General features: G+C 40.5%; 1 protein-coding gene across 2 annotated transcripts in view; it reads right to left on the minus strand.

The window, feature by feature from the left end:
- Positions 1-25966, minus strand: part of crip2 (cysteine-rich protein 2) — a 33099-nt gene extending 7133 nt beyond the window's left edge. For both annotated transcript variants that reach the window (XR_010892477.1, XM_067366634.1), the window contains exons 1-2: positions 25848-25966; positions 3847-3941 (exon numbers count right to left, since the gene is read on the minus strand). Coding sequence is in view for 1 of the 2 variants with exons in the window: in XM_067366634.1 (XP_067222735.1) it covers positions 3847-3941; positions 25848-25890 (138 nt within the window). In the remaining variant the exon portion in view is untranslated. The remainder of the gene's footprint in view (positions 1-3846; positions 3942-25847) is intronic.
- Positions 25967-26720: the final 754 nt, after the last annotated feature.

Here is a 26720-nt window from a genome sequence, read left to right on the forward strand (position 1 = left end):
AAAGGAACGGAAGTGGCCTTATGCCAGTGCAGAAGTATGCATGGGGGAAAAAATGTGTAATGAGCCCCACATTCCAACCAAGACTAGCAGACACCTTCCCACCTCAATTCCCATGATAGAAAACTTGATGATGCTGTAACATACCAATACTTCTAAAAAAGGCAAAAAAGCTACACTGGCTGACTACAGAGGTCTAGTGGTTCTGGTGTAGATCAATCAGGACCCTAAAGTGGTAGCCCAACCAGACCACTATGGAGGGAATTTTAGGACTTCACCAACAAGTTTAGCCAGTTAAGTCTGGCCAACTTTATAGCTTATTCTAGCCAAGACCGTATCCACCTTATTTTTCAACACAGAGGTTAGGTGTTTTCTGTGAATGTGCGAGACTTCCAGTTTATTAGCTGCTATAGGGAAATAACAAGAAGAATATCAAAGTGTAGTAAACTGTAAAACTGTTTGCCCTACAAATCAGCGTGTTTATAAATAAGACAATACATTATAACAATATGGTAAGAAATACCAGTTTGCAATATCAAGCAGTTGTTTTGTACAGCTAAAAATAACTGGAAGCCAGACACATTAAAATTACAAATGGCCACACCTGCTGTTACCTTAAAAATAAGGTGGATAAGGTAATCTGAAATGTGTACTCAAGGAAATCTACTTGCTATGCTATGAAGTTTCTCAAATTAAATGCCATTACCCTCACGAACATATCAAATCCAATGACTAGTTCTTCTGTGGAACCGCTAACTATAGCAAATCTTGTATAGTTCACCCAAAAATGAAAATTATACTATGATTTACTCACCCTCATGCCATCCTAGGCAGTGGCGCCTACAGCCGTACGGCTGAACGCACTGTGCGTACCATGAGAGGGCGCCAATTAATGCAGTTTTTATTTTTTACATAACTTTTAAATTGATTATTAATATCTATCTGCATAAACTCATGACATATTAAGAGAGCAAGAGAGAATGAAAATAAATAAAGGTGTGTGTTTGTGTGTTGTAAAAATGTGTTTATGTGCGTGCATGGGTGGGCGTGGGGGATATGGGAGAAAGGAATCTGATTGGCTAGTTTAGTTTCGTGTTTTTTTTCCATACATGAAAAATGATGTTACAGATAGTTAATGTTTAAAAACAGGCTCAAAATGAGTAAACGCTCTCTAAAACAGCTAAATTCGACTGAAACATTTGCAAAAACGCCTAAAACTATTGAGTAGGGATGGAGAAATGAAACCTATTAAATCTTTGAAGCTTTTCTCTAAATGTTTTGGGAAAGGTTAGCATCAAGAGTGTCGAAAACAGCGCCATCTTATGGCAGGTAAAATGTACGGCACCCATAAACTTAAGTGCGCAATTCCGTCGTTTTATCCATTAAGCACAAACAAAAGCCAGACAACGCTAAATGTGTTTATTTCAATAATATAATTCACATATTAAAGTTTGGCAATAGATGACATGGATCAACAAAAACAATAATTAGGCCTCTAATAATAATAATAATAATACTAATGCATACTGAGTTGTTTGAGGCACGTAAATTGTGCTGTTATTTTATTGTAAATATACTGTTTATATGACATAACATATAATGATGTAGTATAGGCTACAGGCTGTTTAGTAAATAGACTTCCATATGGTCTGGGTTCAAAACATTCTGACAAGCAAAGGGAAGTTTCACTTGACTAGAAAAAATGCGAGGATCGTTTCTTTGAAAAAAAATACCCACATTTCGGGACAATGCTGCTCAACATAAAAAACAAAACAAAAAACGCAAGAAGCATTAAGCACATCAGAGTGCAGTTACATGCATCAGATTTGTGGTGAACATGAAAGAGACAGTCGATCACTCGATTTGTACAGCATTAGATCGTTCCCACCAACTCACTGATTGATTTAATCGGATTTTTGTGGACAGTGGTTGGGCTGGTTCTGTGCGTACCCTGAGATAAAATCCTAGGTGTATATGACTTTCTTCGTTCAGCCAAACACAATCTGAGTTATATTATATAAAATATAAAATATCCTGGCTCTTTCAAGCTTTATTATGGGAGTGAATAGTAACTGAGATTTTAAAGCCCCAAAAAAGCGCAACTATCCATCATAAAAGTAATCCACCCTGGTCCAGGGAGTTAATAAAGGCCTTCAGAAGCAATGGGTATTTATAAGAAAAATACCCATAATTATAACTTTATAAACTGTAAATCACTAGCTTCCAGTAATGTCCATCCATGTCCAGAGCCAAGTTCCTGCGTATGACGTAGGATGTAGGAGTAGCGTAAGCTTAGGTGAGAGGAGACGCCGCTCGTGGTTTAAACAAATAGGGCTGATCAACAAACTCAAGCTCCTCCAACATTTCTCTTTAAAAATTCTCATTTTAGACTTCTAATTTGTGACAGAGCCGGTCAAAGTTCACTCTTTTGCATACGGAAGCCAGTGATTCTAGTTTATAAATATGGATATTTTTCATATAAAAATGCATCACTTCATTTCAGAAGGTCTTTATGGAGCCATGTGGATTACTTTTATGATGGATGGATGCACTTTTTTGGGCTTCAAAATCTTAGTTACTATTCACTGCCATTATAAAGCTTGAAAGAGCCAGGATATATTTTAATATAACTGTGATTTTGTTCATCTGAAAGAAGAAAGTCATATAGGATGGCTTGAGGGTGAGTAAATCATGGGAAATTTTCATTTTTGTGTGAACTATCCCTTTAACATTTTTCGTGTGCAATATGCATCAGACAGACAGTGAAAAGCCAGTGGGTGTGATGTCAAAGTCAGATACAACACTTAAGCCACCAGCTCCCATTACAGTTCTCACCGGTCGTCTCTCACTGGTCATATAGAGCAACCCACACTTTTCCCAGAACCAAGAATCACATCATGGTAAGTGAACCAAACTCCCTCCTTTCTGCTTCAACTTACCATCACTATTCCTATGAATCCTCTCGCTTTACCCTGCCAGAATCCATTGAGGACACATAGTAGTGATCATCTTAACCACAGGGTGAGTTCTTGTTCACTCAATAGTCTTAAAGAGAAATGTACATGTTTGCTTTACCCATCTTCACAAACCCATCATCATTCCTGTACCATGTAACAACCGCCAGAAATCTTACCACAGCAACCTGACCTACATCCAGATTTAGGCTGAAGTGAGTGGTGAGGATGTTAATATGCTTACGCAGAGATTACAGAGAGAATTCCTTCTATTTGTGACTCTTCCAGGAGCAAAACTCAGGTGTTTCCTACAGTTATCCTTGTGGAATACAGACTCAAGGCAACATGATGACTGATGATGAGGACGATTCCCCTGGCTCTAAAACATCAGTGCCCTGTCCTTTACCCTCTGCTTCCATTCCGATCTAGAAACATTCATCACAGTGTGATGTAATAGGATGCTGGAAAGGTCGTAGAGAATTTCATTTGGCTCACAGTCACGTACACAGGAACACTCGGGATGTACAAAGCCTGCCAGCGAGCTTTCAACAAATCACTGAAGACGAGCATCATGAGACACGATTACAACAGCTTTCCAAAACAGATAAGGAGGGAAATGCTTGTTGAGGCATGGCACAGGTTTTGTAACGGTTTAGTTTGCCTTTGTATTTTCATGACTGCACCATATTTACCCCTTAAAATGTTTGTCATGCTAGCACCCAACACACATAATGCCACGTGACAGGCCACAGTCCTGGTGCTGGACTCTTCAAATAGACCACTGATCCTCTGATGGAAACACCTAATGTCATAAAGTCAATATTCAGCTGTCTGAGTTTGAGTTTCCCCAACTAGACTGCAGAGAGGTAGTGTGTGATCTAGTAGGGAGTCTTACCTCAGCATGGCCACCCGCTGTAAGGGTCTTACTGCAGCGCTCGCACTTCAGACAGAACTTGTGCCAGTCCTTCCCCAGTGATGACACCTTCTCAGCTAGGAGATGAAAAAGAGAGAAAGATTGATTTTTACACTTTTGGATGAGAAAATGTGACTTTGCACATGAAAAATGTCATCCTATATTAGGGTTGGTCAGTGGTTCCAAGTCGCTGGCGGTAGTTACTAGGGTATTGAGGCATTGCTATGGGATTTTTCACCTCACAATTTGAGTTATAAAGCTGCAGTCCGTAAGTTACCTCTTTGTCGCCATCTCTGTTTGAACCCTGAAATTGCAGTTAATTGCAGAGTTATCTTGTTTTGAGGTGTATGTGTGGGTTGTCTAATAACACACAAGTTGCCAATGATGATTGTCATTTTAAGTGAAGTTCACAACGTAATTTCGGGAGGAGTGAACCCATCTAATCTTTCAATTAGTGAAACTCAAACATAATCTCAAGAGGAGGGAACCCTAATCTTTCAATTACATCCAGAGCATATAAGCAGCTACTCATCCTGCTCTGGCATCAGTTGTTTCAATATCCCTCCACCTCCCCAACTCCACCACATAAATTAAGCATCTCATCTATCGTACTCCTCTTTCATGCAATAGTAGTCCCTGGGGGGTATATCCAAGCTCGAGTTGAAGCTGCTTCCTCGAGCCCCTCCACAGCGGACAGCAAGCCAAATACGCTTAACCTTATTAGCTTAAAGATTTTATGAGGAAACGAACTCGTGAAACTTGCTGGATTACAGGCCACCATCAAAATGACAAGTTTAATTACATTCCAGCTGCTGTAAGAAGAGGCTACAAACGATTCGCCACCTGCAGCATCCATACACGTGATATAGCCAACTAGCCGGGACTCCTTTTTGTACACAGGCGTGATGTAATAGCACAAAAACGAATTGTATTTCCCGCAGAAACCTACTAGTACCACTCAAATTAGAACGCATTATTACAAGCGTACCGTTGTGAATCGGGCTAAGGTAAGGCGATTATTTTGAACATTGGCTGGTTATGTACTATGTTGCTTTGGTCTTTATAATAGACTATGGCTGCATCTGAATGCATTCTTCCCTACTATAAAGTAGATGAAAACCAGTATGTGAAAAGAGTGGTACAGTATGTCTGAATATTATTAATAAAACAGTAGGGAAAGGTACCTGAATGACCTACTACTAATTCTGAAGATTCTGCACATCCAATGGACATTTTACTATCCCATGAGGCCACAGGAGAGGATTTGTGAATGGAAATGAGGCAATTTCTCCTAGCATTTTGAGCACTGTTGCAGATTCTTAAACACCTCTGATTGGCCATTGTGTTCACAAGCTCAACAGATATGTCTGTGATTGGCTACAATGATCAATGCTTCAAAAACATGTTGTAAATTGACATCTTTGACGCTCTTCACTTACACAGATACACACGGGAGCGTTTGAAAGCAGGCGTCTATCAGCGGATCCCTAATATATCTGCTGACAGACGGATCCGCTGATAGACGCCTGCTTTCAAACGTTCCCATGCATTGATCATTGTAGCCAATCACAGACATATCTGTTGAGCTCCTGATTAGCTATGAATGTGCCATGGATACTTCCTGTTTGAAAATCCAATAAACTAAAAAGTATGTAGTGCATTTCCTCAGAAAGTTAAAACAAAGAGCCTCTCCATCATGAGTGAGCGAGAGTCTCCACACAGCATTATTAATTGGGTGATGAATTGAGAAATCAAATTTTCCTTGAGCTTTTGACATAAGAGGTCATCATACTATGAGAATATCCTGTAAGTTTTGGAGCTGAAAACTTCCTTGTTAGTCAAATAAAAGATTTTATTGACACCAGACCCAGCAAACGACTGGATTTTCAAAGTGGGGATCTATGACGTCAAAGGGCAGCAAGCACCGCCTCCGCGGAAAATGATCAATGCCTACTTCATCACTGCCTGTTTAGCCCCGCCCACCGATTCATGCATTACATGCAATAGAATAGGTAGCCTAAGTAACATATGCCTACGTGGTGCTAAACCAGATCGAGCTACCAAGCAATAAACATGCTGTTGAGGATAACAAAATATTGTGCAGTGCCTGGACTCGACAGTAATGCAACATGTAAGTAACTGTGTTAATTCTAATGCCTGATCTGATATTAATGATTCATGTACAGTCAGATGTTCTTTGTCTGTGTGTCAGTAAATCAAACCCATGACTAAACGTCAGCTTGCGTTGTTTCTCTTAGTAGGATGAAAATAATCTGTTATCTAATGGTGATTCAATGATATAAAGAAAGCGATTAAAAAATGCTCCCTTTGCAATCGGAGCAGCGCACGCTGAAGCTGTCAATCAAACAGCGCAAGTTTATCAGTGACTGACGCGCAAAACTCCCATTTTATTCAACGAATCTCTTAGTTATATCGCGTTTGCACTGTTAGTGAAGATGAAAGCATGTGGTAATGTACAGAAACTGAGTTGCAATGTCTGTGATCGGCTACACAGTGTTCATCTCTGCAACCTTTCATACCGCAATCTAAATATAACGCCACAGATCTAAATATAATGCAAAACTTTTCACGATTAGTTAACCTTGAGAGCTGTAAGAGTAAAAACATGCTAAAAGAGAGAGTAGGCTTATACTTGGCTATTTCAAATGGAAAGATGTCAGCCAATCACAGCAGTGGGCATTTACACTGAAGTCTCATAGCAGACACGCCCCTTAAAACAGAGCGTTTAAACCAGAGGGCTAAAATCAGGGTAGGAAAAATGCCTTCTATTTATAAATTATGACAATTTTGGATGTAAAAAGCATACTAACATTATAAGTGCACCCCAGGAAATATTATAACAACGCAGTTCATGACCCTTTTAAATCGTGGATTTGTATTGTTTTCAGATCCAGGCTAGTTTTGAGGATGTGTGCTGGTCTGTGCATTTTCATTCTGACAATCAATGTGAGATCATTTTCTATAAAAACAATTAAAAGCACTGGCCTCATGATGAGGGGTCACAGAGTTTTATTTCATAGCAGAGATGTGTTGACATGCAACACGAGGAAATGCAGTGGTATGGGGCTAATTACAGCCGGACTGCTAAGTGACGACATCTAATACAGAGACCCACTTCTCCATTTCCGCTCCCGTCCCGTTTCTTCAGGAGGGTCTCGGGAGACTTCCTTAGACCTAATATTACTCTTTCCATTTATATACCTCACTCTCAAGACAATGTATTTCACTGGTCTGCTGGGACAACTCTCTCACTCTGGAGGAAACACCTTTGCTTATCAAAAAGGGGCACACAATTGTTTAGAGAGAAGATGTCATTTCCTCCTGTTTTCCTCTCCTTCCTTCGCTTTCCCGCCTGGAAAAGCATTGTTTTCATTCTGTCACTTTTGCAGCCCTGTTAGTCTGTCTCTCGGGGGGTCCTAGGTCAGCACAGCACAGAGATCAGTTTCACCAGAGGAGGAGATTTTATACAGCTGAAGTGAAGCAAAAACTCCTATTCCACTGAGCTATATCCACACATGGAGGCGTAGGAACAATTTGAAACGTATGGGCACAGATATTTGAAAAGTAAGATAATCTACGGGACATGTACAGTAGATGTTCGCTAACAGTATTCTGCTGCAAAGGTATTTCAGACTTCTTTTTAACCCTAAGTAGAGCTGTGCGATTAATCGTAATTGATTTTCAATTTCAATTTTGGCTTCCAACGTTTATGAAAACAATATAAATCAAAGTAAAACAATTATTGTACTGCTTCCGTATACTGTCCAGCACACCTTCCTTTCCTTTCCTTTCACAGCGGTGCACTTTTATTCCTCTTTAAAAGCCCAAACTTAACATCCAAATCAGCCAAACAAGTGTGTTGTAAAATATCAACTGTTGCTAAACTGCAGGATGTGTCGAAGCCGAATGCGGATGAGCAAATGGACTTTGGATATGCGCCTAAACACATACACATACTCTTCTTTTTGAAGAGAGTATACACACACAGTGGGTTTTGTCTAAAGTTACGCATGTAACAGTATATTGGATCCATGCATTAGCTCTTAAAGTGACAGCAGCCTAATAAACCTACTGCAGTCCATCATTAAAGGGTTAGTTCACCCAAAAATGAAAACTCATTTTCATTTTCTGTTGATTAAAATGACTTATCATAAACAGTAAAAGACAACAATACTCAAGCACTGTAAAAGGTTTTGCCACAAACTCAACTGACAGGCTTCTCTCCTGGATGATTTCATATGAGCCTCTTCAGACCTTAGAACTGTACATTTATGAGCTTCTACAACTTTTGAGCTCCTAACTTATCTCCTTTCCAAAAATTGATCATAGAAATAAAAAAAGTATAAATAAAAAAGAATAACAGTTTTCTCTTAGTCTTAAGTGCAAACAACCAAAGTGCAACCATAATCAAAGTACCCTCTCAATATTTAAAGTGCAAATAGAGACCAACTTTTTCTTCTAGCATGATACAGAACTGAGAGATGGTTAGCTTTCATATTGGGAGATTGGGAGCATTTTACTTTCGCTTCCGTGATCACGTGTACTCTGTAAATAGGGAGACATTTGTCAGATGCTTAGGCTCTGTTGTGCAATGAATCCTCCGCCATGGTCTTGTCAGTCGTCACTTACTCTCGTCACATAATCAGTGAACTCTGATTCCTGCTGCACTATGTATGACTCTGTAGCTCGATCGCTATCCAACTGAATTAAATGTTTTTTTATTTCCATAAAAAGCAAAACGACAGTGGAGGCGTAATGTACATGTAGCGGTGGCATATTCTACCCTAATTGCACTCCATCATGGCAATACAGCTTTTCAGAAATCTCATCACATTTTAATCTCGCGGCATGAGATCTCGTCACACCCCTACTAACTAAAATCAGGGTTTCATGCAGAAAAATAACATTTCCAATTGGGTTTAGAATTATTGATTAAATAGTTATGTACTATAAATGTAACACTATTAGTAACGCAAGCATCATATCCAACTGAATTCTTAGCTAGAGAGACATAGAGGCCCAGACAGTATAAATCACTGCTATTACAACAGCAGGCTAATCCAAGATAAGTGAGATTTCACAGTCAATGACCCAACTGGGTATAAAGAGAGAGAACGTCTCCGCGGGGAAGAAGCCAATGCCAGTGAGTACTATACTACGATAAGTGTGTGTGTGTGTATGTGGTGCTTGACAAAGTGCAGATGAACAGAGCCATTGAAAGGGCTTCTGTTGTTGTACAAGTGTGAGGTTGCTGGGGAGCCGTTTCAGTTTTTGGTGTTGTTTCGTGTGGGCGGAGGGAAACGCTAATCGCTCATCAAGCTGAATAGACCCCTGGATGACCTCCAGTCACAGTCTAACACACATTATTTTACTACAGCCAAAGGAAATTGGTGTTTTGGGTGGTATATTTACATGCAGCTTTGTCCGCAGAAAAAATTGCAAGCCTGGTTTGTGCTTTATAGCGATATCCTAACAGCACTGTCATCTCGCAAGTCCCTGCGGGGATCCATTCGACCGGAGAGGGAAGACACGGGAGACCAGAGAGGGTTTCATTAGGGAGTCAGGTTACCTTGGATGCGAGGCGTAGAGGCATGAGAGCTGTAATGGACGATTGTGTAAGATTATACGAGAAGCTGCAATACCTCCCGATGTCCAGCTCTAATGAGCTCAAGCAGAGGTTAGAGTGCAATATGTACACCTGATCGCAGCTTGGTTTTGAGCTGCAATGGTAATCTCTTTACTGTCTGTAGAGGTAACATCTCCCATCAGCCATTAGATTTCGTTTGTGTGTTTTCCCTCAGTTTACCCCACAATTCAATCAGATGATAACACTTCTAACACCAGTTCAACTGATCCGTGAGCAACAAAGAGGCTTGTTTAATGTGTTCTGGCTGGGGCGCGAAGGGAGCGAAACCCTCAGGGACTTCACACGAATGAGCTTGTACCATCTCAGCAGGACAGATGCAGGTCTGGATGAGGGCTAATGGACCACACTATGCAGTCAGCTCTCATTACAAAAGCAAACAACAAACAAACAACTCTCTCTACCCAAAAAGAGAATCTTAATCAAGTCAACATTACAGAGCAAGATTTATGAACCTGATATCACATAAATACGTTTCTCTGTAAACATGTCATGCCCAATATCCTGGGGTTGTTCCAGAATAGAAGAGGCTCTGAAAAAGTCAGAAAGAGAGATGCATCATAATCATTCTCCATTTAATCATTTTTTATTAAATTTGTCTAGGCACAACAGATGCCTCTATCACTCCAGAACATAGGGACACTGAATTTGTAATTATTCAAGTGTTTCTCAGAATTTGACCCTTCTTCTCTCCAGCCCTGTTGCTAAAGGCCCCAATATACTCACAGTGAAGTTATTTTTGAAGTTCGAAATTCATGACCAGCGGTATACTGTTAGTGAACATCCGACGCCACACACACTGCTGAAAACGGCGTTTAAATGAATATGTAAATGTGTGCTGCACGCTTTCCTCTCAATAACAAAATTAAACACACAAGAAAATTGAGCATTTTTTAATAAAGCAAGAACAAGCATCTGATCATAGCAACGTGGATATGTTTGCACAAGCTCTGAAATTCGGCACTCTAGTAAAGTCACGTCAATTTAGATCGCACTTTAAACAAAAGATTGCTTAAAATCAAGCAGCTTTACTGTATTAAACATGAAAACTAGCGTCATCGTCTCGTTTCATCAGAAGTACAAATTCAGCTCTCCAGTGTGTTCATGTTTGTTACTCGCAGACGTCTGACCTTGACGGACTGAACAGGAGAAATGAGCCGGAAAAGATTTCCACGTGAAAGACGGCATAGCCTCCACACGCACTTACCCATTACATAATCGGACCAATGGTAGTACAAAGGCATTTACCAGCCATAGTAAACTTTTTCGAACTCCCAAAATGAACTCCAAACGAACTTCATTTTAGCCTGATTTTGTTCGAAATGACGTCACATTAGTTCGTTCTTCAATTTCGCTTAAGTATATTGGGGCCTTAATTCAGACAAGCTTTACAGAACATCCCCAGCTGTGTGATGAAACACTTTTATCCTCTCTGGGTACCTTGTGACCTGGAAACAATGTTTTAACATATTTTTGAATAATTTCCATAAAAACTGTTTAAAACTATCCAAACATTCGGACCATCCATAGACTTACATTTGAAAATAAAAGCTTTTCTACGAAATTTTGAATGTCAACAGAAGCTTTATTTATTTATTTATTTACACTTTGGCCTTTTTATTGATCAGGAAGCTGAAGCATTGACAGGAAGTAATAGGAACAGTGCCAGGACTTGAACTTGGGATGCCCAAAAAGTTGTTGCACTATATGTCAGAACACTGCCCACAAGGCTATCGTTTCAGTAAATAGTTTTAAGGTGCGATTTAGTTAAGAGTAAATAAGGTGGGTTTAAGCTGGTTCAATACAAGGTTGCAGTCAAAAACAGAAGGTTTACCCACCTTATTTTTAATGTCAGAGTGGGCAAGGCCATTTTTAACTTACAAGGCTTCCTTGTGCTTCATCCGCAATCAGTAATCTTAGCTGTAGGCTACTAAAACAATATTGCAAACTGTTATTTATCATATTTTTTAAATTTATTAACATAATTAAAAACACACTGGTTTATTTTTCTGCAATTTGTTATTGTTTTAGTTTAAAGATTATGAAGACCAAAATTCTCTTTAGTATATTGTGGACCAGGAATGTATGTTTAGAAAGTAAGGTCATGTTTCATGACATTTTATATCTGAAGCTCAGTCCTGCACCAACTACAAGGAGAAAATGATAAGGAAGGTCTGTTACATGCAGACCCCACCTAATCACAAATAAACAGCACTAGGCCTCAACAACATTTACACAGCTGAACACCCTACAGGCTCCACAGCAAGAATGCACTCTGAAACCTACTCCATCATCCTCAGCAGAGACTTTCTGCATGTTAAAAATCGATTTTTATAGAACGCCTGTAATGGTACACAAACATGATGGTTTGGTATGTACCTCGTTATTGAAGTCACGGTTCGGTACAGCAGGGGGGGGAAAACGAAACATAAAATTGCTTATCTTGTCTTATTTTTTGTTTATTGAACAAATTGTGTCTCTCTCCTTCAAAAAAATTCAATTATAATTAACATTTTCTTAACGATTAGAAAAATTCTATCTCAGCTAATACTGTAAACAATATACAGGGAGTCCTTTCTTGCACATTATATTATTATATTATACATTATAATATTAAAGGTTACAATTCACAAGAGCCCATTTATTATTAGATATTTCACATAAGGCAGGTTTTGCATTAATTTCTAAATCGAATTATTTTTTAAATTATTTTTCTACTCCAAATAATTTTTGAAATATGATCATTCACACAACTAATGTCATAACTTTTTTCATGACACATTTATTTAAAAATATATTAAATAAAGAAGACATTACTAACAGGTAAAGTAAATATAATGAATATATAATCTAATAAAGTGCATATATTCAGTGAAATGCTCCCTCTAGAGTTCATTTTTCTAGTGAACTAACATGCTGCGGACACTAAATGACTTGCCTGAGGTAAATGTAATGCTACAAGAGATATAATTCTCAAGCTATTTTATTGATGTCTTCCCACGTTTGAGAGATTACACGTGAACATAACTATGCATAGATCGTCTGTTCGCTTTTCCAGTTGTGGCGATTAGCAAACAGCATTGCATTGCTATGCACACCCCCTTCTGGACTGGAGTGTGAATCGCCTGTGATCGACTGTATTCATCGTCTGACTGCATGCACCGAACCGTGATGGTTCGGGATGAATACATGTACCGTAACACATTTATATAAATATAAACAAGTACTAACTGGGTGGCACTGGCTTGACATTAACTCTGAATTGTGCATGATTTGAAGAACCAGCCATACAAGTCTCTAACCGATTAGAACTCAAATGATGGGCAAAATGACATGTGTTATATATCAGTCTACTCACTGTGGTCATACACAGGGAAATCAATTTGAAAGGCAAGGACAGATTTGCTTCCACTTCAGCAGCCAATAATATGGTCCCATCTGTTCAGAGAGAGCACTACTATGATTGTGTTCTCTCCCTGACGGTCTCCTCTCAAACTGCAAAAGCAACATACGCGCCATCTGGGTCCAACATGGCGCTTCGCTTCGAGTCACTGATTACAGCCTGACCCGCTAGCCTTGCACCTGCAGGCCATATAGCCAAAGCAAGATAAAACTGGGTAAAATGTTGCTCAAATGTACACAAAATCATTACATGCACTTCCTGGCTCCAATAAGTAGGGAGATTGCTGTGGTTAGTTCCCATGATCCTCCTCTTTTTCAGACTATAAATAGCACACATGCTCTGTGCTCAAATCATGTTCTGTAGCTGTAAATGACCCTGCTCTTCTGTAATGGCAAACAGTGCCCTTCTGTGAGACCCTGCCCATGACCATCAACTCCTGAATGGCCAAACAAATCTCAAATAGGCGTCTGATTGCGAGCTTGGTTTTCCAGTTTGCAGCGGCTTGTGAATTTCCTTACAGTAGTGCGGAAAGGCTGGGTGTGGTTTAAACCCATGCTGCACTGATTTGGCCCTGCTGACGCAAGGCACGGGAAGATGTCTGTCTCTTCAGTCTAGCACCATTTCCTCCTGATTTAAATTAAGCAACCTCATGATTTTCAGTTCTCTGGCCCGGATGAGAGCTGCATGTGTGCTTTGGGCTGCACACGACTGTCAGGACAAATCAATGCTGCCTCGTGGAGCTTGGCCTCACTCAGTTTTTCTATAGCCAATATGAAACTCTACTGGTCCACACATTTTAGTGGATGGGTGAATATCATGAAACCTACTATGAACATGCAAGGATCATGTTGTATTCCAAAATCAAAAGTAAGAAACTGTTGCTTAAAGGCACAATATGTAATTTCCCACTAGAGGTCGCTTATTCTAAACAAAGGCGTAGCTTGATGACGCCTTGAAATCGAGGGTAATGCAGGAATGATGTAATTGATAGTCCGTGTCCTGGTTAAAATGACTTATTTCTCTGGATTTAAACACACAAGTCAACAAAATATATAACATTGTTCTAGAGGTTTTTGGATATTTGTGCCTTTAAGAAAATCTTTTGCATTGTAACATTTCCATGACAATTAAGCCCATTTCCCGTTTCAATTCTCATTAATGCAACAGTATCCATTACCATAATATGAAAAATATTTATATAATATAGATATTATAAATATATAATTTCAGTTTAATACATTTATTTAATTTCTATGGCCGCCTTTCTGCACTGATTTATACTGATTTAAATAGCAAAAAAATATATATATATTGTATTTCGGTAATTTTACTGCAATACTGTAAAAAATCTAATCAGAATCAGCATTGGAAAATAATAGGAAATGCTGAAGAAAAAAAAAAAACATTTGGATGTCTTACTTTAATAAGAATGGTAATTGTGATAAAAATAGAGCCAAAAACCCATAATGGTCCTAAAATATGTTATGCTACATATAATAAAACTGTATTGGTCCTAAATGTTAAGCATCATTTTAATTATGCTACAAATAATAGTGTTTTTGCCTTTTAATTTTAGGGTGAAATCTGACCCAGACATTCATTTTTGGGAGATTCGCCCAGTAACAATTCAGATTTTATTCAACAATTCTAATAATACGTTCATGGGTTGATTTATTAACAAAGAGGGAAAAAATACAATCAGCATTAAATTTCCCTTGATGTGTCTCCAGGTAGAGCAAATTTATGGAGACCAAAATTATGCATGTCTGCAGGCCTTCGGGTAGGTCGAATTAGAATAATGGTAGAGTGTAAAGACTAGTCCCATAAAACACAAGTAATTACATGATGTCTTTGGTCTTTTTTCTTGCTAACCTTGCAACAAGAGCAAAAAAAACATCTTGTATATGGTCGAGGTGCATGCCTGCCAGGAATCCAGACAGACAAGGAGAACGGCCCCCAATTCTGATGATTACGCAATGCTCCTAAACAGTAGGCAAAAAGTGGCATTATATAACAGATTCTGCACATTCAAACAGCTCGTGAGGAAGCAATGTGGTTTTATAATGGCCACAGACAGTAAAAGTACATCAGAGAGCTGGGGACAGAGAGGGAAAAAAAAGAAAAGTAAGGGTAAGAACATGGAGGACAGTGAGTTCTGTCCGTATCTAAAATCAAAGCGCATGATGGAAATGCCAGCTCACAGTTCAATATGACTGGCATCTGAAAAATGTGAAAGCACTGAATCCATGCGTCACCTTTGCATGCGATAAAGCTTTCACGCTTGCTCTTGTGCAAGAAAACCCACAGCATCTGCGAACAGCTGTCCAATAAATGAATAACAGTTTCAACCGAAAATTTGGAAAGTTTCCGCTCAATACAGTGGCTTACCACTTAAGTTTGAAACAGGATATAGTCAGAAAGGAATTTACAGGAACACATGCACTGACTCCCACAAAACTCATTTTCGAAATACCATCTGGAGCAGCTGCATTTGCAAACAAAACAGAATTTGGTAATAATGATCTTTTTAATTTATATCTCACATTTTATATTGAATATAAACTATGATAAATAAATAAAACAACTGAATATTATTAAATAATATATTATTATTTCATAGAGCCTCATTACTGTTTTCCACTCGCTCAATGTCTAGACAGTGGATTTGGATGCAGCCTTCACCTTCACCCTCAAATATTCCACTCTGTGACATTTTCATATTCAGAGGAAAGCACTCAGTCCGAGGACCAAAAGATGAGAACCGCACCCCTGCTCTTCCACAGCTGTATGGAATGTGTCTTGGCTTCAACGTGAGTCTAATAAAAGCACAGTCACCCACATCTTGTGACGTAAACTGAGGTCTTGGGTGAAACCTTGCATTGTCCTTTCTTCTGCTCTCTGACATCATGAACCACTAGCACTGGTCCAATTCCTCCCTTATGGTCAACAAAAATCTTAAAGCAGCAAATATTTCAACAAAAGCCATCATGTCTTAAAGGGTTAGTTCATCCAAAATTATAATTCTGTCATTAATTCCTCACCCTCATGTCGTTCCACACCCGTAAGACTTTCACTCATCTTCAGAACACAAATGAAGATCTTTTTGATTAAATCTGAGAGCTTTCTGTCCCTCCATTGACAGCTACACAACTGACACTTTGATGCTTCAAAAAGTCCATAAAGAGACTGTAAAACGAATCTCAAACGTGCTGCGTAACACGAGAATGAACCTCATTGGTTCTTGCTGAAGCTCAAACTTGATGCGTAACACAAGAATGAACCTCATTGGTTCTTGCTGAAGCTCAAACGTGATGTGTAACAAGAATGTACCTCATTGGTTTTTGCTGAAGCTCAAACGTGCTGCGTAACAAGAGAATGAACCTCATTGGTTCTTGCTGAAGCTCAAACGTGCTGCGTAACACGAGAATGAACCTCACTGGTTCTTGCTGAAGCTCAAACGTGATGCGTAACACGAGACCGAACCTCATTGGTTCTTGCAGAAGCTCAAACGTGATGCGTAACACGAGAATGAACCTCATTGGTTCTTGTTGAAGCTCAAACGTGCTGCGTAACACGAGAATGAACCTCATTGGTTCTTGCTGAAGCTCAAACTTGCTGCGTAACACGAGAATGAACCTCATTGGTTCTTGCTGAAGCTCAAACGTGCTGCGTAACACGAGACCGAACCTCATTGGTTCTTGCAGAAGCTCAAACGTGATGCGTAACACGAGAATGAACCTCATTGGTTCTTGTTGAAGCTCAAACGTGCTGCATAACAAGAATGAACCTCATTGGTTCTTGCAGAAGCTCAAACGTGCTGCGTAACACGAGAATGAACCTCATTGGTTCTTGTGAAGCTCAAACGTGATGCGTAACACGAGAATGAACCTCATTGGTTCTTGGTGAAGCTCAAACGTGCTGCGTAACACGAGAATGAACCTCATTGGTTCTTGCAGAAGCTCAAACGTGCTGCGTAACACGAGAATGAACCTCATTGGTTCTTGCTGAAGCTCAAACGTGCTGCGTAACACGAGAATGAACCTCACTGGTTCTTGTGAAGCTCAAACGTGATGCGTAACACGAGAATGAACCTCATTGGTTCTTGTGAAGCTCAAACGTGATGCGTAACACGAGAATGAACCTCATTGGTTCTTGGTGAAGCTCAATCGTGCTGCGTAACATGAGAATGAACCTCATTGGTTCTTGTGAAGCTCAAACGTGCTGCGTAACACGAGAATGAACCTCATTGGTTCTTGCTGAAGCTCAAACGTGCTGCGTAACACGAGAATGAACCTCATTGGTTCTTGCTGAAGCTCAAACGTGCTGCGTAACACGAGAATGAACCTCATTGGTTCTTGTGAAGCTCAAACGTGATGCGTAACACGAGAATGAACCTCACTGGTTCTTGTGAAGCTCAAACGTGATGCGTAACACGAGAATGAACCTCATTGGTTCTTGGTGAAGCTCAAACGTGCTGCGTAACACGAGAATGAACCTCATTGGTTCTTGCTGAAGCTCAAACGTGCTGCGTAACACGAGAATGAACCTCACTGGTTCTTGTGAAGCTCAAACGTGATGCGTAACACGAGAATGAACCTCATTGGTTCTTGTGAAGCTCAAACGTGATGCGTAACACGAGAATGAACCTCATTGGTTCTTGGTGAAGCTCAATCGTGCTGCGTAACATGAGAATGAACCTCATTGGTTCTTGTGAAGCTCAAACGTGCTGCGTAACACGAGAATGAACCTCATTGGTTCTTGCTGAAGCTCAAACGTGCTGCGTAACACGAGAATGAACCTCATTGGTTCTTGCTGAAGCTCAAACGTGCTGCGTAACACGAGAATGAACCTCATTGGTTCTTGCTGAAGCTCAAACGTGCTGCGTAACACGAGAATGAACCTCATTGGTTCTTGCTGAAGCTCAAACGTGCTGCGTAACATGAGAATGAACCTCATTGGTTCTTGTGAAGCTCAAACGTGCTGCATAACACAAGAATGAACCTCACTGGTTCTTGCTGAAGCTCAAACGTGCTGCATAACACGAGAATGAACCTCATTGGTTCTTGCTGAAGCTCAAATGTGCTGCGTAACACGAGAATGAACCTCATTGGTTCTTGCAGAAGCTCAAACGTGCTGCGTAACACGAGAATGAACCTCATTGGTTCTTGCAGAAGCTCAAACGTGCTGCGTAACACGAGAATGAACCTCATTGGTTCTTGCTGAAGCTCAAACGTGCTGCGTAACACAAGAATGAACCTCATTGGTTCTTGCTGAAGCTCAAACGTGTTGCTTAACACGAGAATGAACCTCACTGGTTCTTGCTGAAGCTCAAACGTGCTGCGTAACACGAGAATGAACCTCACTGGTTCTTGCTGAAGCTCAAACGTGCTGCGTAACACGAGAATGAACCTCATTGGTTCTTGCTGAAGCTCAAACGTGCTGCGTAACACGAGAATGAACCTCACTGGTTCTTGCTGAAGCTCAAACGTGCTGCGTAACAAGAATGAACCTCACTGGTTCTTGCTGAAGCTCAAACGTGTTGCTTAACACGAGAATGAACCTCACTGGTTCTTGCTGAAGCTCAAACGTGCTGCGTCACAAGAATGAACCTCACTGGTTCTTGCTGAAGCTCAAACGTGCTGCGTAACACGAGAATGAACCTCATTGGTTCTTGCGAAGCTCAAACGTGTTGCTTAACACGAGAATGAACCTCATTGGTTCTTGCTGAAGCTCAAACGTGCTGCGTAACACGAGAATGAACCTCATTGGTTCTTGCTGAAGCTCAAACGTGCTGCGTAACACGAGAATGAACCTCATTGGTTCTTGCGAAGCTCAAACGTGCTGCGTAACACGAGAATGAACCTCATTGGTTCTTGCTGAAGCTCAAACGTGCTGCGTAACACGAGAATGAACCTCATTGGTTCTTGCGAAGCTCAAACGTGCTGCGTAACACGAGAATGAACTTCATTGGTTCTTGCGAAGCTCAAACGTGCTGCGTAACACGAGAATGAACCTCACTGGTTCTTGCTGAAGCTCAAACGTGCTGCGTAACACGAGAATGAACCTCACTGGTTCTTGCTGAAGCTCAAACGTGCTGCGTAACACGAGAATGAACCTCATTGGTTCTTGCGAAGCTCAAACGTGTTGCTTAACACGAGAATGAACCTCATTGGTTCTTGCTGAAGCTCAAACGTGCTGCGTAACACGAGAATGAACCTCATTGGTTCTTGCTGAAGCTCAAACGTGTTGCTTAACACGAGAATGAACCTCACTGGTTCTTGCTGAAGCTCAAACGTGATGCGTAACACGAGAATGAACCTCATTGGTTCTTGCTGAAGCTCAAACGTGATGCGTAACACGAGAATGAACCTCATTGGTTCTTGCGAAGCTCAAACGTGTTGCTTAACACGAGAATGAACCTCATTGGTTCTTGCTGAAGCTCAAACGTGCTGCGTAACACGAGAATGAACCTCATTGGTTCTTGTTGAAGCTCAAACGTGCTGCGTAACAAGAATGAACCTCACTGGTTCTTGCTGAAGCTCAAACGTGTTGCTTAACACGAGAATGAACCTCATTGGTTCTTGCTGAAGCTCAAACGTGTTGCTTAACACGAGAATGAACCTCACTGGTTCTTGCTGAAGCTCAAACGTGATGCGTAACACGAGAATGAACCTCATTGGTTCTTGCTGAAGCTCAAACGTGATGCGTAACACGAGAATGAACCTCACTGGTTCTTTCTGAAGCTCAAACGTGCTGCGTAACACGAGAATGAACCTCATTGGTTCTTGCTGAAGCTCAAACGTGCTGCGTAACACGAGAATGAACCTCACTGGTTCTTGCTGAAGCTCAAACGTGCTGCGTAACACGAGAATGAACCTCATTGGTTCTTGCTGAAGCTCAAATGTGCTGCGTAACACGAGAATGAACCTCATTGGTTCTTGCAGAAGCTCAAACGTGCTGCGTAACACGAGAATGAACCTCATTGGTTCTTGCTGAAGCTCAAACGTTCTGCTTAACACGAGAATGAACCTCATTGGTTCTTGCAGAAGCTCAAACGTGCTGCTTAACACGAGAATGAACCTCATTGGTTCTTGCAGAAGCTCAAACGTGCTGCGTAACACGAGAATGAACCTCATTGGTTCTTGCTGAAGCTCAAACGTGCTGCGTAACACGAGAATGAACCTCATTGGTTCTTGCTGAAGCTCAAACGTGCTGCGTAACACGAGAATGAACCTCACTGGTTCTTGTGAAGCTCAAACGTGATGCGTAACACGAGAATGAACCTCATTGGTTCTTGTGAAGCTCAAACGTGATGCGTAACACGAGAATGAACCTCATTGGTTCTTGGTGAAGCTCAATCGTGCTGCGTAACATGAGAATGAACCTCATTGGTTCTTGTGAAGCTCAAACGTGCTGCGTAACACGAGAATGAACCTCATTGGTTCTTGCTGAAGCTCAAACGTGCTGCGTAACACGAGAATGAACCTCATTGGTTCTTGCTGAAGCTCAAACGTGCTGCGTAACACGAGAATGAACCTCATTGGTTCTTGTGAAGCTCAAACGTGATGCGTAACACGAGAATGAACCTCACTGGTTCTTGTGAAGCTCAAACGTGATGCGTAACACGAGAATGAACCTCATTGGTTCTTGGTGAAGCTCAAACGTGCTGCGTAACACGAGAATGAACCTCATTGGTTCTTGCTGAAGCTCAAACGTGCTGCGTAACACGAGAATGAACCTCACTGGTTCTTGTGAAGCTCAAACGTGATGCGTAACACGAGAATGAACCTCATTGGTTCTTGTGAAGCTCAAACGTGATGCGTAACACGAGAATGAACCTCATTGGTTCTTGGTGAAGCTCAATCGTGCTGCGTAACATGAGAATGAACCTCATTGGTTCTTGTGAAGCTCAAACGTGCTGCGTAACACGAGAATGAACCTCATTGGTTCTTGCTGAAGCTCAAACGTGCTGCGTAACACGAGAATGAACCTCATTGGTTCTTGCTGAAGCTCAAACGTGCTGCGTAACACGAGAATGAACCTCATTGGTTCTTGCTGAAGCTCAAACGTGCTGCGTAACACGAGAATGAACCTCATTGGTTCTTGCTGAAGCTCAAACGTGCTGCGTAACATGAGAATGAACCTCATTGGTTCTTGTGAAGCTCAAACGTGCTGCATAACACAAGAATGAACCTCACTGGTTCTTGCTGAAGCTCAAACGTGCTGCATAACACGAGAATGAACCTCATTGGTTCTTGCTGAAGCTCAAATGTGCTGCGTAACACGAGAATGAACCTCATTGGTTCTTGCAGAAGCTCAAACGTGCTGCGTAACACGAGAATGAACCTCATTGGTTCTTGCAGAAGCTCAAACGTGCTGCGTAACACGAGAATGAACCTCATTGGTTCTTGCTGAAGCTCAAACGTGCTGCGTAACACAAGAATGAACCTCATTGGTTCTTGCTGAAGCTCAAACGTGTTGCTTAACACGAGAATGAACCTCACTGGTTCTTGCTGAAGCTCAAACGTGCTGCGTAACACGAGAATGAACCTCACTGGTTCTTGCTGAAGCTCAAACGTGCTGCGTAACACGAGAATGAACCTCATTGGTTCTTGCTGAAGCTCAAACGTGCTGCGTAACACGAGAATGAACCTCACTGGTTCTTGCTGAAGCTCAAACGTGCTGCGTAACAAGAATGAACCTCACTGGTTCTTGCTGAAGCTCAAACGTGTTGCTTAACACGAGAATGAACCTCACTGGTTCTTGCTGAAGCTCAAACGTGCTGCGTCACAAGAATGAACCTCACTGGTTCTTGCTGAAGCTCAAACGTGCTGCGTAACACGAGAATGAACCTCATTGGTTCTTGCGAAGCTCAAACGTGTTGCTTAACACGAGAATGAACCTCATTGGTTCTTGCTGAAGCTCAAACGTGCTGCGTAACACGAGAATGAACCTCATTGGTTCTTGCTGAAGCTCAAACGTGCTGCGTAACACGAGAATGAACCTCATTGGTTCTTGCGAAGCTCAAACGTGCTGCGTAACACGAGAATGAACCTCATTGGTTCTTGCTGAAGCTCAAACGTGCTGCGTAACACGAGAATGAACCTCATTGGTTCTTGCGAAGCTCAAACGTGCTGCGTAACACGAGAATGAACTTCATTGGTTCTTGCGAAGCTCAAACGTGCTGCGTAACACGAGAATGAACCTCACTGGTTCTTGCTGAAGCTCAAACGTGCTGCGTAACACGAGAATGAACCTCACTGGTTCTTGCTGAAGCTCAAACGTGCTGCGTAACACGAGAATGAACCTCATTGGTTCTTGCGAAGCTCAAACGTGTTGCTTAACACGAGAATGAACCTCATTGGTTCTTGCTGAAGCTCAAACGTGCTGCGTAACACGAGAATGAACCTCATTGGTTCTTGCTGAAGCTCAAACGTGTTGCTTAACACGAGAATGAACCTCACTGGTTCTTGCTGAAGCTCAAACGTGATGCGTAACACGAGAATGAACCTCATTGGTTCTTGCTGAAGCTCAAACGTGATGCGTAACACGAGAATGAACCTCATTGGTTCTTGCGAAGCTCAAACGTGTTGCTTAACACGAGAATGAACCTCATTGGTTCTTGCTGAAGCTCAAACGTGCTGCGTAACACGAGAATGAACCTCATTGGTTCTTGTTGAAGCTCAAACGTGCTGCGTAACAAGAATGAACCTCACTGGTTCTTGCTGAAGCTCAAACGTGTTGCTTAACACGAGAATGAACCTCATTGGTTCTTGCTGAAGCTCAAACGTGTTGCTTAACACGAGAATGAACCTCACTGGTTCTTGCTGAAGCTCAAACGTGATGCGTAACACGAGAATGAACCTCATTGGTTCTTGCTGAAGCTCAAACGTGATGCGTAACACGAGAATGAACCTCACTGGTTCTTTCTGAAGCTCAAACGTGCTGCGTAACACGAGAATGAACCTCATTGGTTCTTGCTGAAGCTCAAACGTGCTGCGTAACACGAGAATGAACCTCACTGGTTCTTGCTGAAGCTCAAACGTGCTGCGTAACACGAGAATGAACCTCATTGGTTCTTGCTGAAGCTCAAATGTGCTGCGTAACACGAGAATGAACCTCATTGGTTCTTGCAGAAGCTCAAACGTGCTGCGTAACACGAGAATGAACCTCATTGGTTCTTGCTGAAGCTCAAACGTTCTGCTTAACACGAGAATGAACCTCATTGGTTCTTGCAGAAGCTCAAACGTGCTGCTTAACACGAGAATGAACCTCATTGGTTCTTGCAGAAGCTCAAACGTGCTGCGTAACACGAGAATGAACCTCATTGGTTCTTGCTGAAGCTCAAACGTTCTGCTTAACACGAGAATGAACCTCATTGGTTCTTGCTGAAGCTCAAACGTTCTGCTTAACACGAGAATGAACCTCATTGGTTCTTGCTGAAGCTCAAACGTGCTGCGTAACACGAGAATGAACCTCATTGGTTCTTGCTGAAGCTCAAACATGATGCGTAACACGAGAATGAACCTCATTGGTTCTTGCTGAAGCTCAAACGTGCTGCGTAACACGAGAATGAACCTCATTGGTTCTTGCTGAAGCTCAAACGTTCTGCTTAACACGAGAATGAACCTCATTGGTTCTTGCTGAAGCTCAAACGTGCTGCTTAACACGAGAATGAATCTCATTGGTTCTCGCACGTGTCAATCAAACATGCTTGAGATTCCGTTTACCACAACTGATGTGTGAGTTGAGTGTTTACCTATAAATCAAAACTGTTCATCATATAAAGCGATAGAGTCTCTTCAGAAAATTTGGACAATTCATATGGATTAGTTTTACGATCTCTTCATGAACTTTTTGAGGCGTCAAAGTGTCAGTTGTGTAGCTGTCAATGGAGGGACAGAAAGCTCTCAGATTTCATCAAAAATATCTTAATTTGTGTTCTGAAGATGAACGAAAGTCTTACAGGTTTGGAACGACATGAGGGTGAGTAAATAATGACAGAATTTTCATTTTTGGGTGAACTAACCCTTTAAGAACCTGTGTGTCTAATAGCAGTTTTTGTATTTGACCTGTCATGTTTATCATTTTGCTGAGCCTATGAGGTTGATAGGAATACAAAGCAAAACCAGCTCAAGCAAGAGATATTTCTGCCCACCCACTAGACACACAGCCCTGGAAAGAGCTGCACTTGCTTTTATATAACAGCACCTCGCTCACACCATCAATTCAAAACCACCCGACAGCTTTATTGGTCGTGTGTTATGGCTTTTCCGGTTGACACACAGATTAATACAACAAAAATAAGAGCTGAATAATCATCTTGGTTTCCACCACACAGGCTCTGATGCACTGATGAATAACCTTATAAATATGAGAGCAGGGATGAGAAGGTCAAGTGGCAGAGAGGCTATTCAACCGTTTAATGGATTGAGATATTGAGCAGACATCGATGCTGACCAGAAAATGGATCTAAATGAAGAGAAGAGGTTCGTCATTCACTGTGATCTTTCAGCTCCCCAACACATGCTGTATTAATAAACCAAACATTCAAGTCTTTAAAAGCAAAGTATAGCAACTTTCAAGCTTTCATTTTAGTGTTTATAAAGAGAGTGGAACATATCGCTTAAAAAAGAGAGAGAGAGACAAAAAAAGAAGAAGGGTTGATTGTAATATAACAGGACTTAGACATAACTGTTTACTATTAATGTTACAGAAGTGGGCAATAAATTGTCTTATGGCTGCTATTGCACTCAGCAGTCTGAAAAGTAAAAAGCTGACATTCAAAGTTTATCTTTACATATTTAATTTTAGGTACAGTATGGTACTTTCCACAAATACGGTACAAAATAGGCCCAGAAAAGCTTAAAAATTATGCGTTCCTTCCTTAGCAAATGGTCCGAGAAAAGATGTGAATAGCCCTCAGAAAATGTTGATCAACCACAAAAACTAATATATATATATATATATATATATATATATATATATATATATATATATATATATATATATATATATATATATATATAATAAAAAATAAAAATATATAATAATTAAAAATGTATAAAACAAATTTATACATAAATATAAACATTTATAAGAATTAATAAATAAAATAAAAACTAATATTTTGAAACGAATTATAATATATATTGTATATATATATACACACATATTGGAGTTGCCTAAATACAGTTTAAATGATTTGTGAGATTTTGCAATTTTCAATGTAAAATAAAACATTAAAAAATGTAAAAATTAAATGTATAAAACGAATTTATACATAAACACATAAATACAAATTAATAAATAAAATAAAAACTAAAAATGTTTCTCCACAATATCTACATTTGTTCAGTAAAATTAATTAATAATTAATTACAATGAAGTAAATAATATTTTAATAAATTACTACATAATTTTAATTGTTAGATACAGACAAGATCAAGTCGTCTGAAGTGGAACAGGCAAATATCAGTTTAAGTGGAGGATATACAAACATTTGATTTGCTTATAACTAGTTAGCCTACTTTTCATACTAAGTTAATTATGTGTGACAATAATTAATACAAAAAAAACAAAACAAAACAAAAAATCCTAAAAAAAAAAAAAAAACAGGATTTGTCCCTGCAATGCTTTGCAAAAGTCATGTGACAACAAAATGTAAACCGTATTCATGGAAACAAGTCAACAAGTTCAAGATTATGTTAATTTTGGAGAGTTTTGACTAGTATAACTAGATTCCTGACGGCGGTGAAGTAAGTAAGTGAGTGATTTATGCGATCTAGCTGTTTTATCAACACCTGTGTTAACAAATATTTGCTTTCCTTGATTATACAGCGTGGATGTCATTTACCACAACAAAACATAACGGTGAATATATTTTAAAAAGAAGTACAGAAACTTCAAACTTACCAAAATACACAGTCTTCTCGCATTTAGGGCACTTTGAAGCCATGGTGAATTCAAACGGACTCTCTCACAAGGTTTGTCTTGCACGCGCGCAAGCGGACCAATGGCTGAGAGCTGGAGCACATCTCTGATCCTAGTGAAAGCACCGCTCTGTATTTGCATAGCCCCGCCCTCTCCTGCAGGTCTACCCTTCTCTCATTGGTCAGGCTACTGGTCAGTCACCAAGTGGGCGGGGATGTCTAGCAAGGGCTTCAGTCTGCTTACTTAACCACTGGCTCTTCCTTTTCACATCCTTCAACGGGAATGTGAAAGGCGTCCAACAATAGCTCCTTTCACTTCTCATGAATAGGGATTCTTCAGCATTTGCCAGACCGTTACTAGTGGAAATCAGAGGGAGAATGATATTGGCAAGTCCCAGTCATGCTTACAACACTTCTCTTTTTGTTTGGGTTGAGGTCACTATATGGCAGCATTACATTTTTGACTAGTTTACATCACCGTTCCACACACCCGAAAATCTTTTTTTAGACTCTTTGCCAGCTCTTACAGATTTTCGTCTCAACCATGTGTCCACGTCATTCCTCCCTCGTATAGACCTAGTCAGCAGAGCAAATGTGCACCTTTTTGGACTCCACACCTGCTCATAGTTACACACAGCTTCCATAAATCTCTAAATTGCTTAGTCTACCAGTCAAACAGACCCCTGACTAGTACTGTTGTGAAAGTGCCTCATGACACCTAACTGAATATTGACTCTCTCTCTCTGCCTGTAGCTGATTTCAGTGAGAGGAATGTGAGTCTTGCAGAGTCAAGCGTATTGAAGTTCATTTGTGTGTCAGTGTTACAGCGTCAGTAAGTTTGCTGTATTAGCACATT

The sequence above is a fragment of the Chanodichthys erythropterus genome, chromosome 18 (assembly GCF_024489055.1).
Source record: "Chanodichthys erythropterus isolate Z2021 chromosome 18, ASM2448905v1, whole genome shotgun sequence".
NCBI lineage: Eukaryota > Metazoa > Chordata > Actinopteri > Cypriniformes > Xenocyprididae > Chanodichthys > Chanodichthys erythropterus.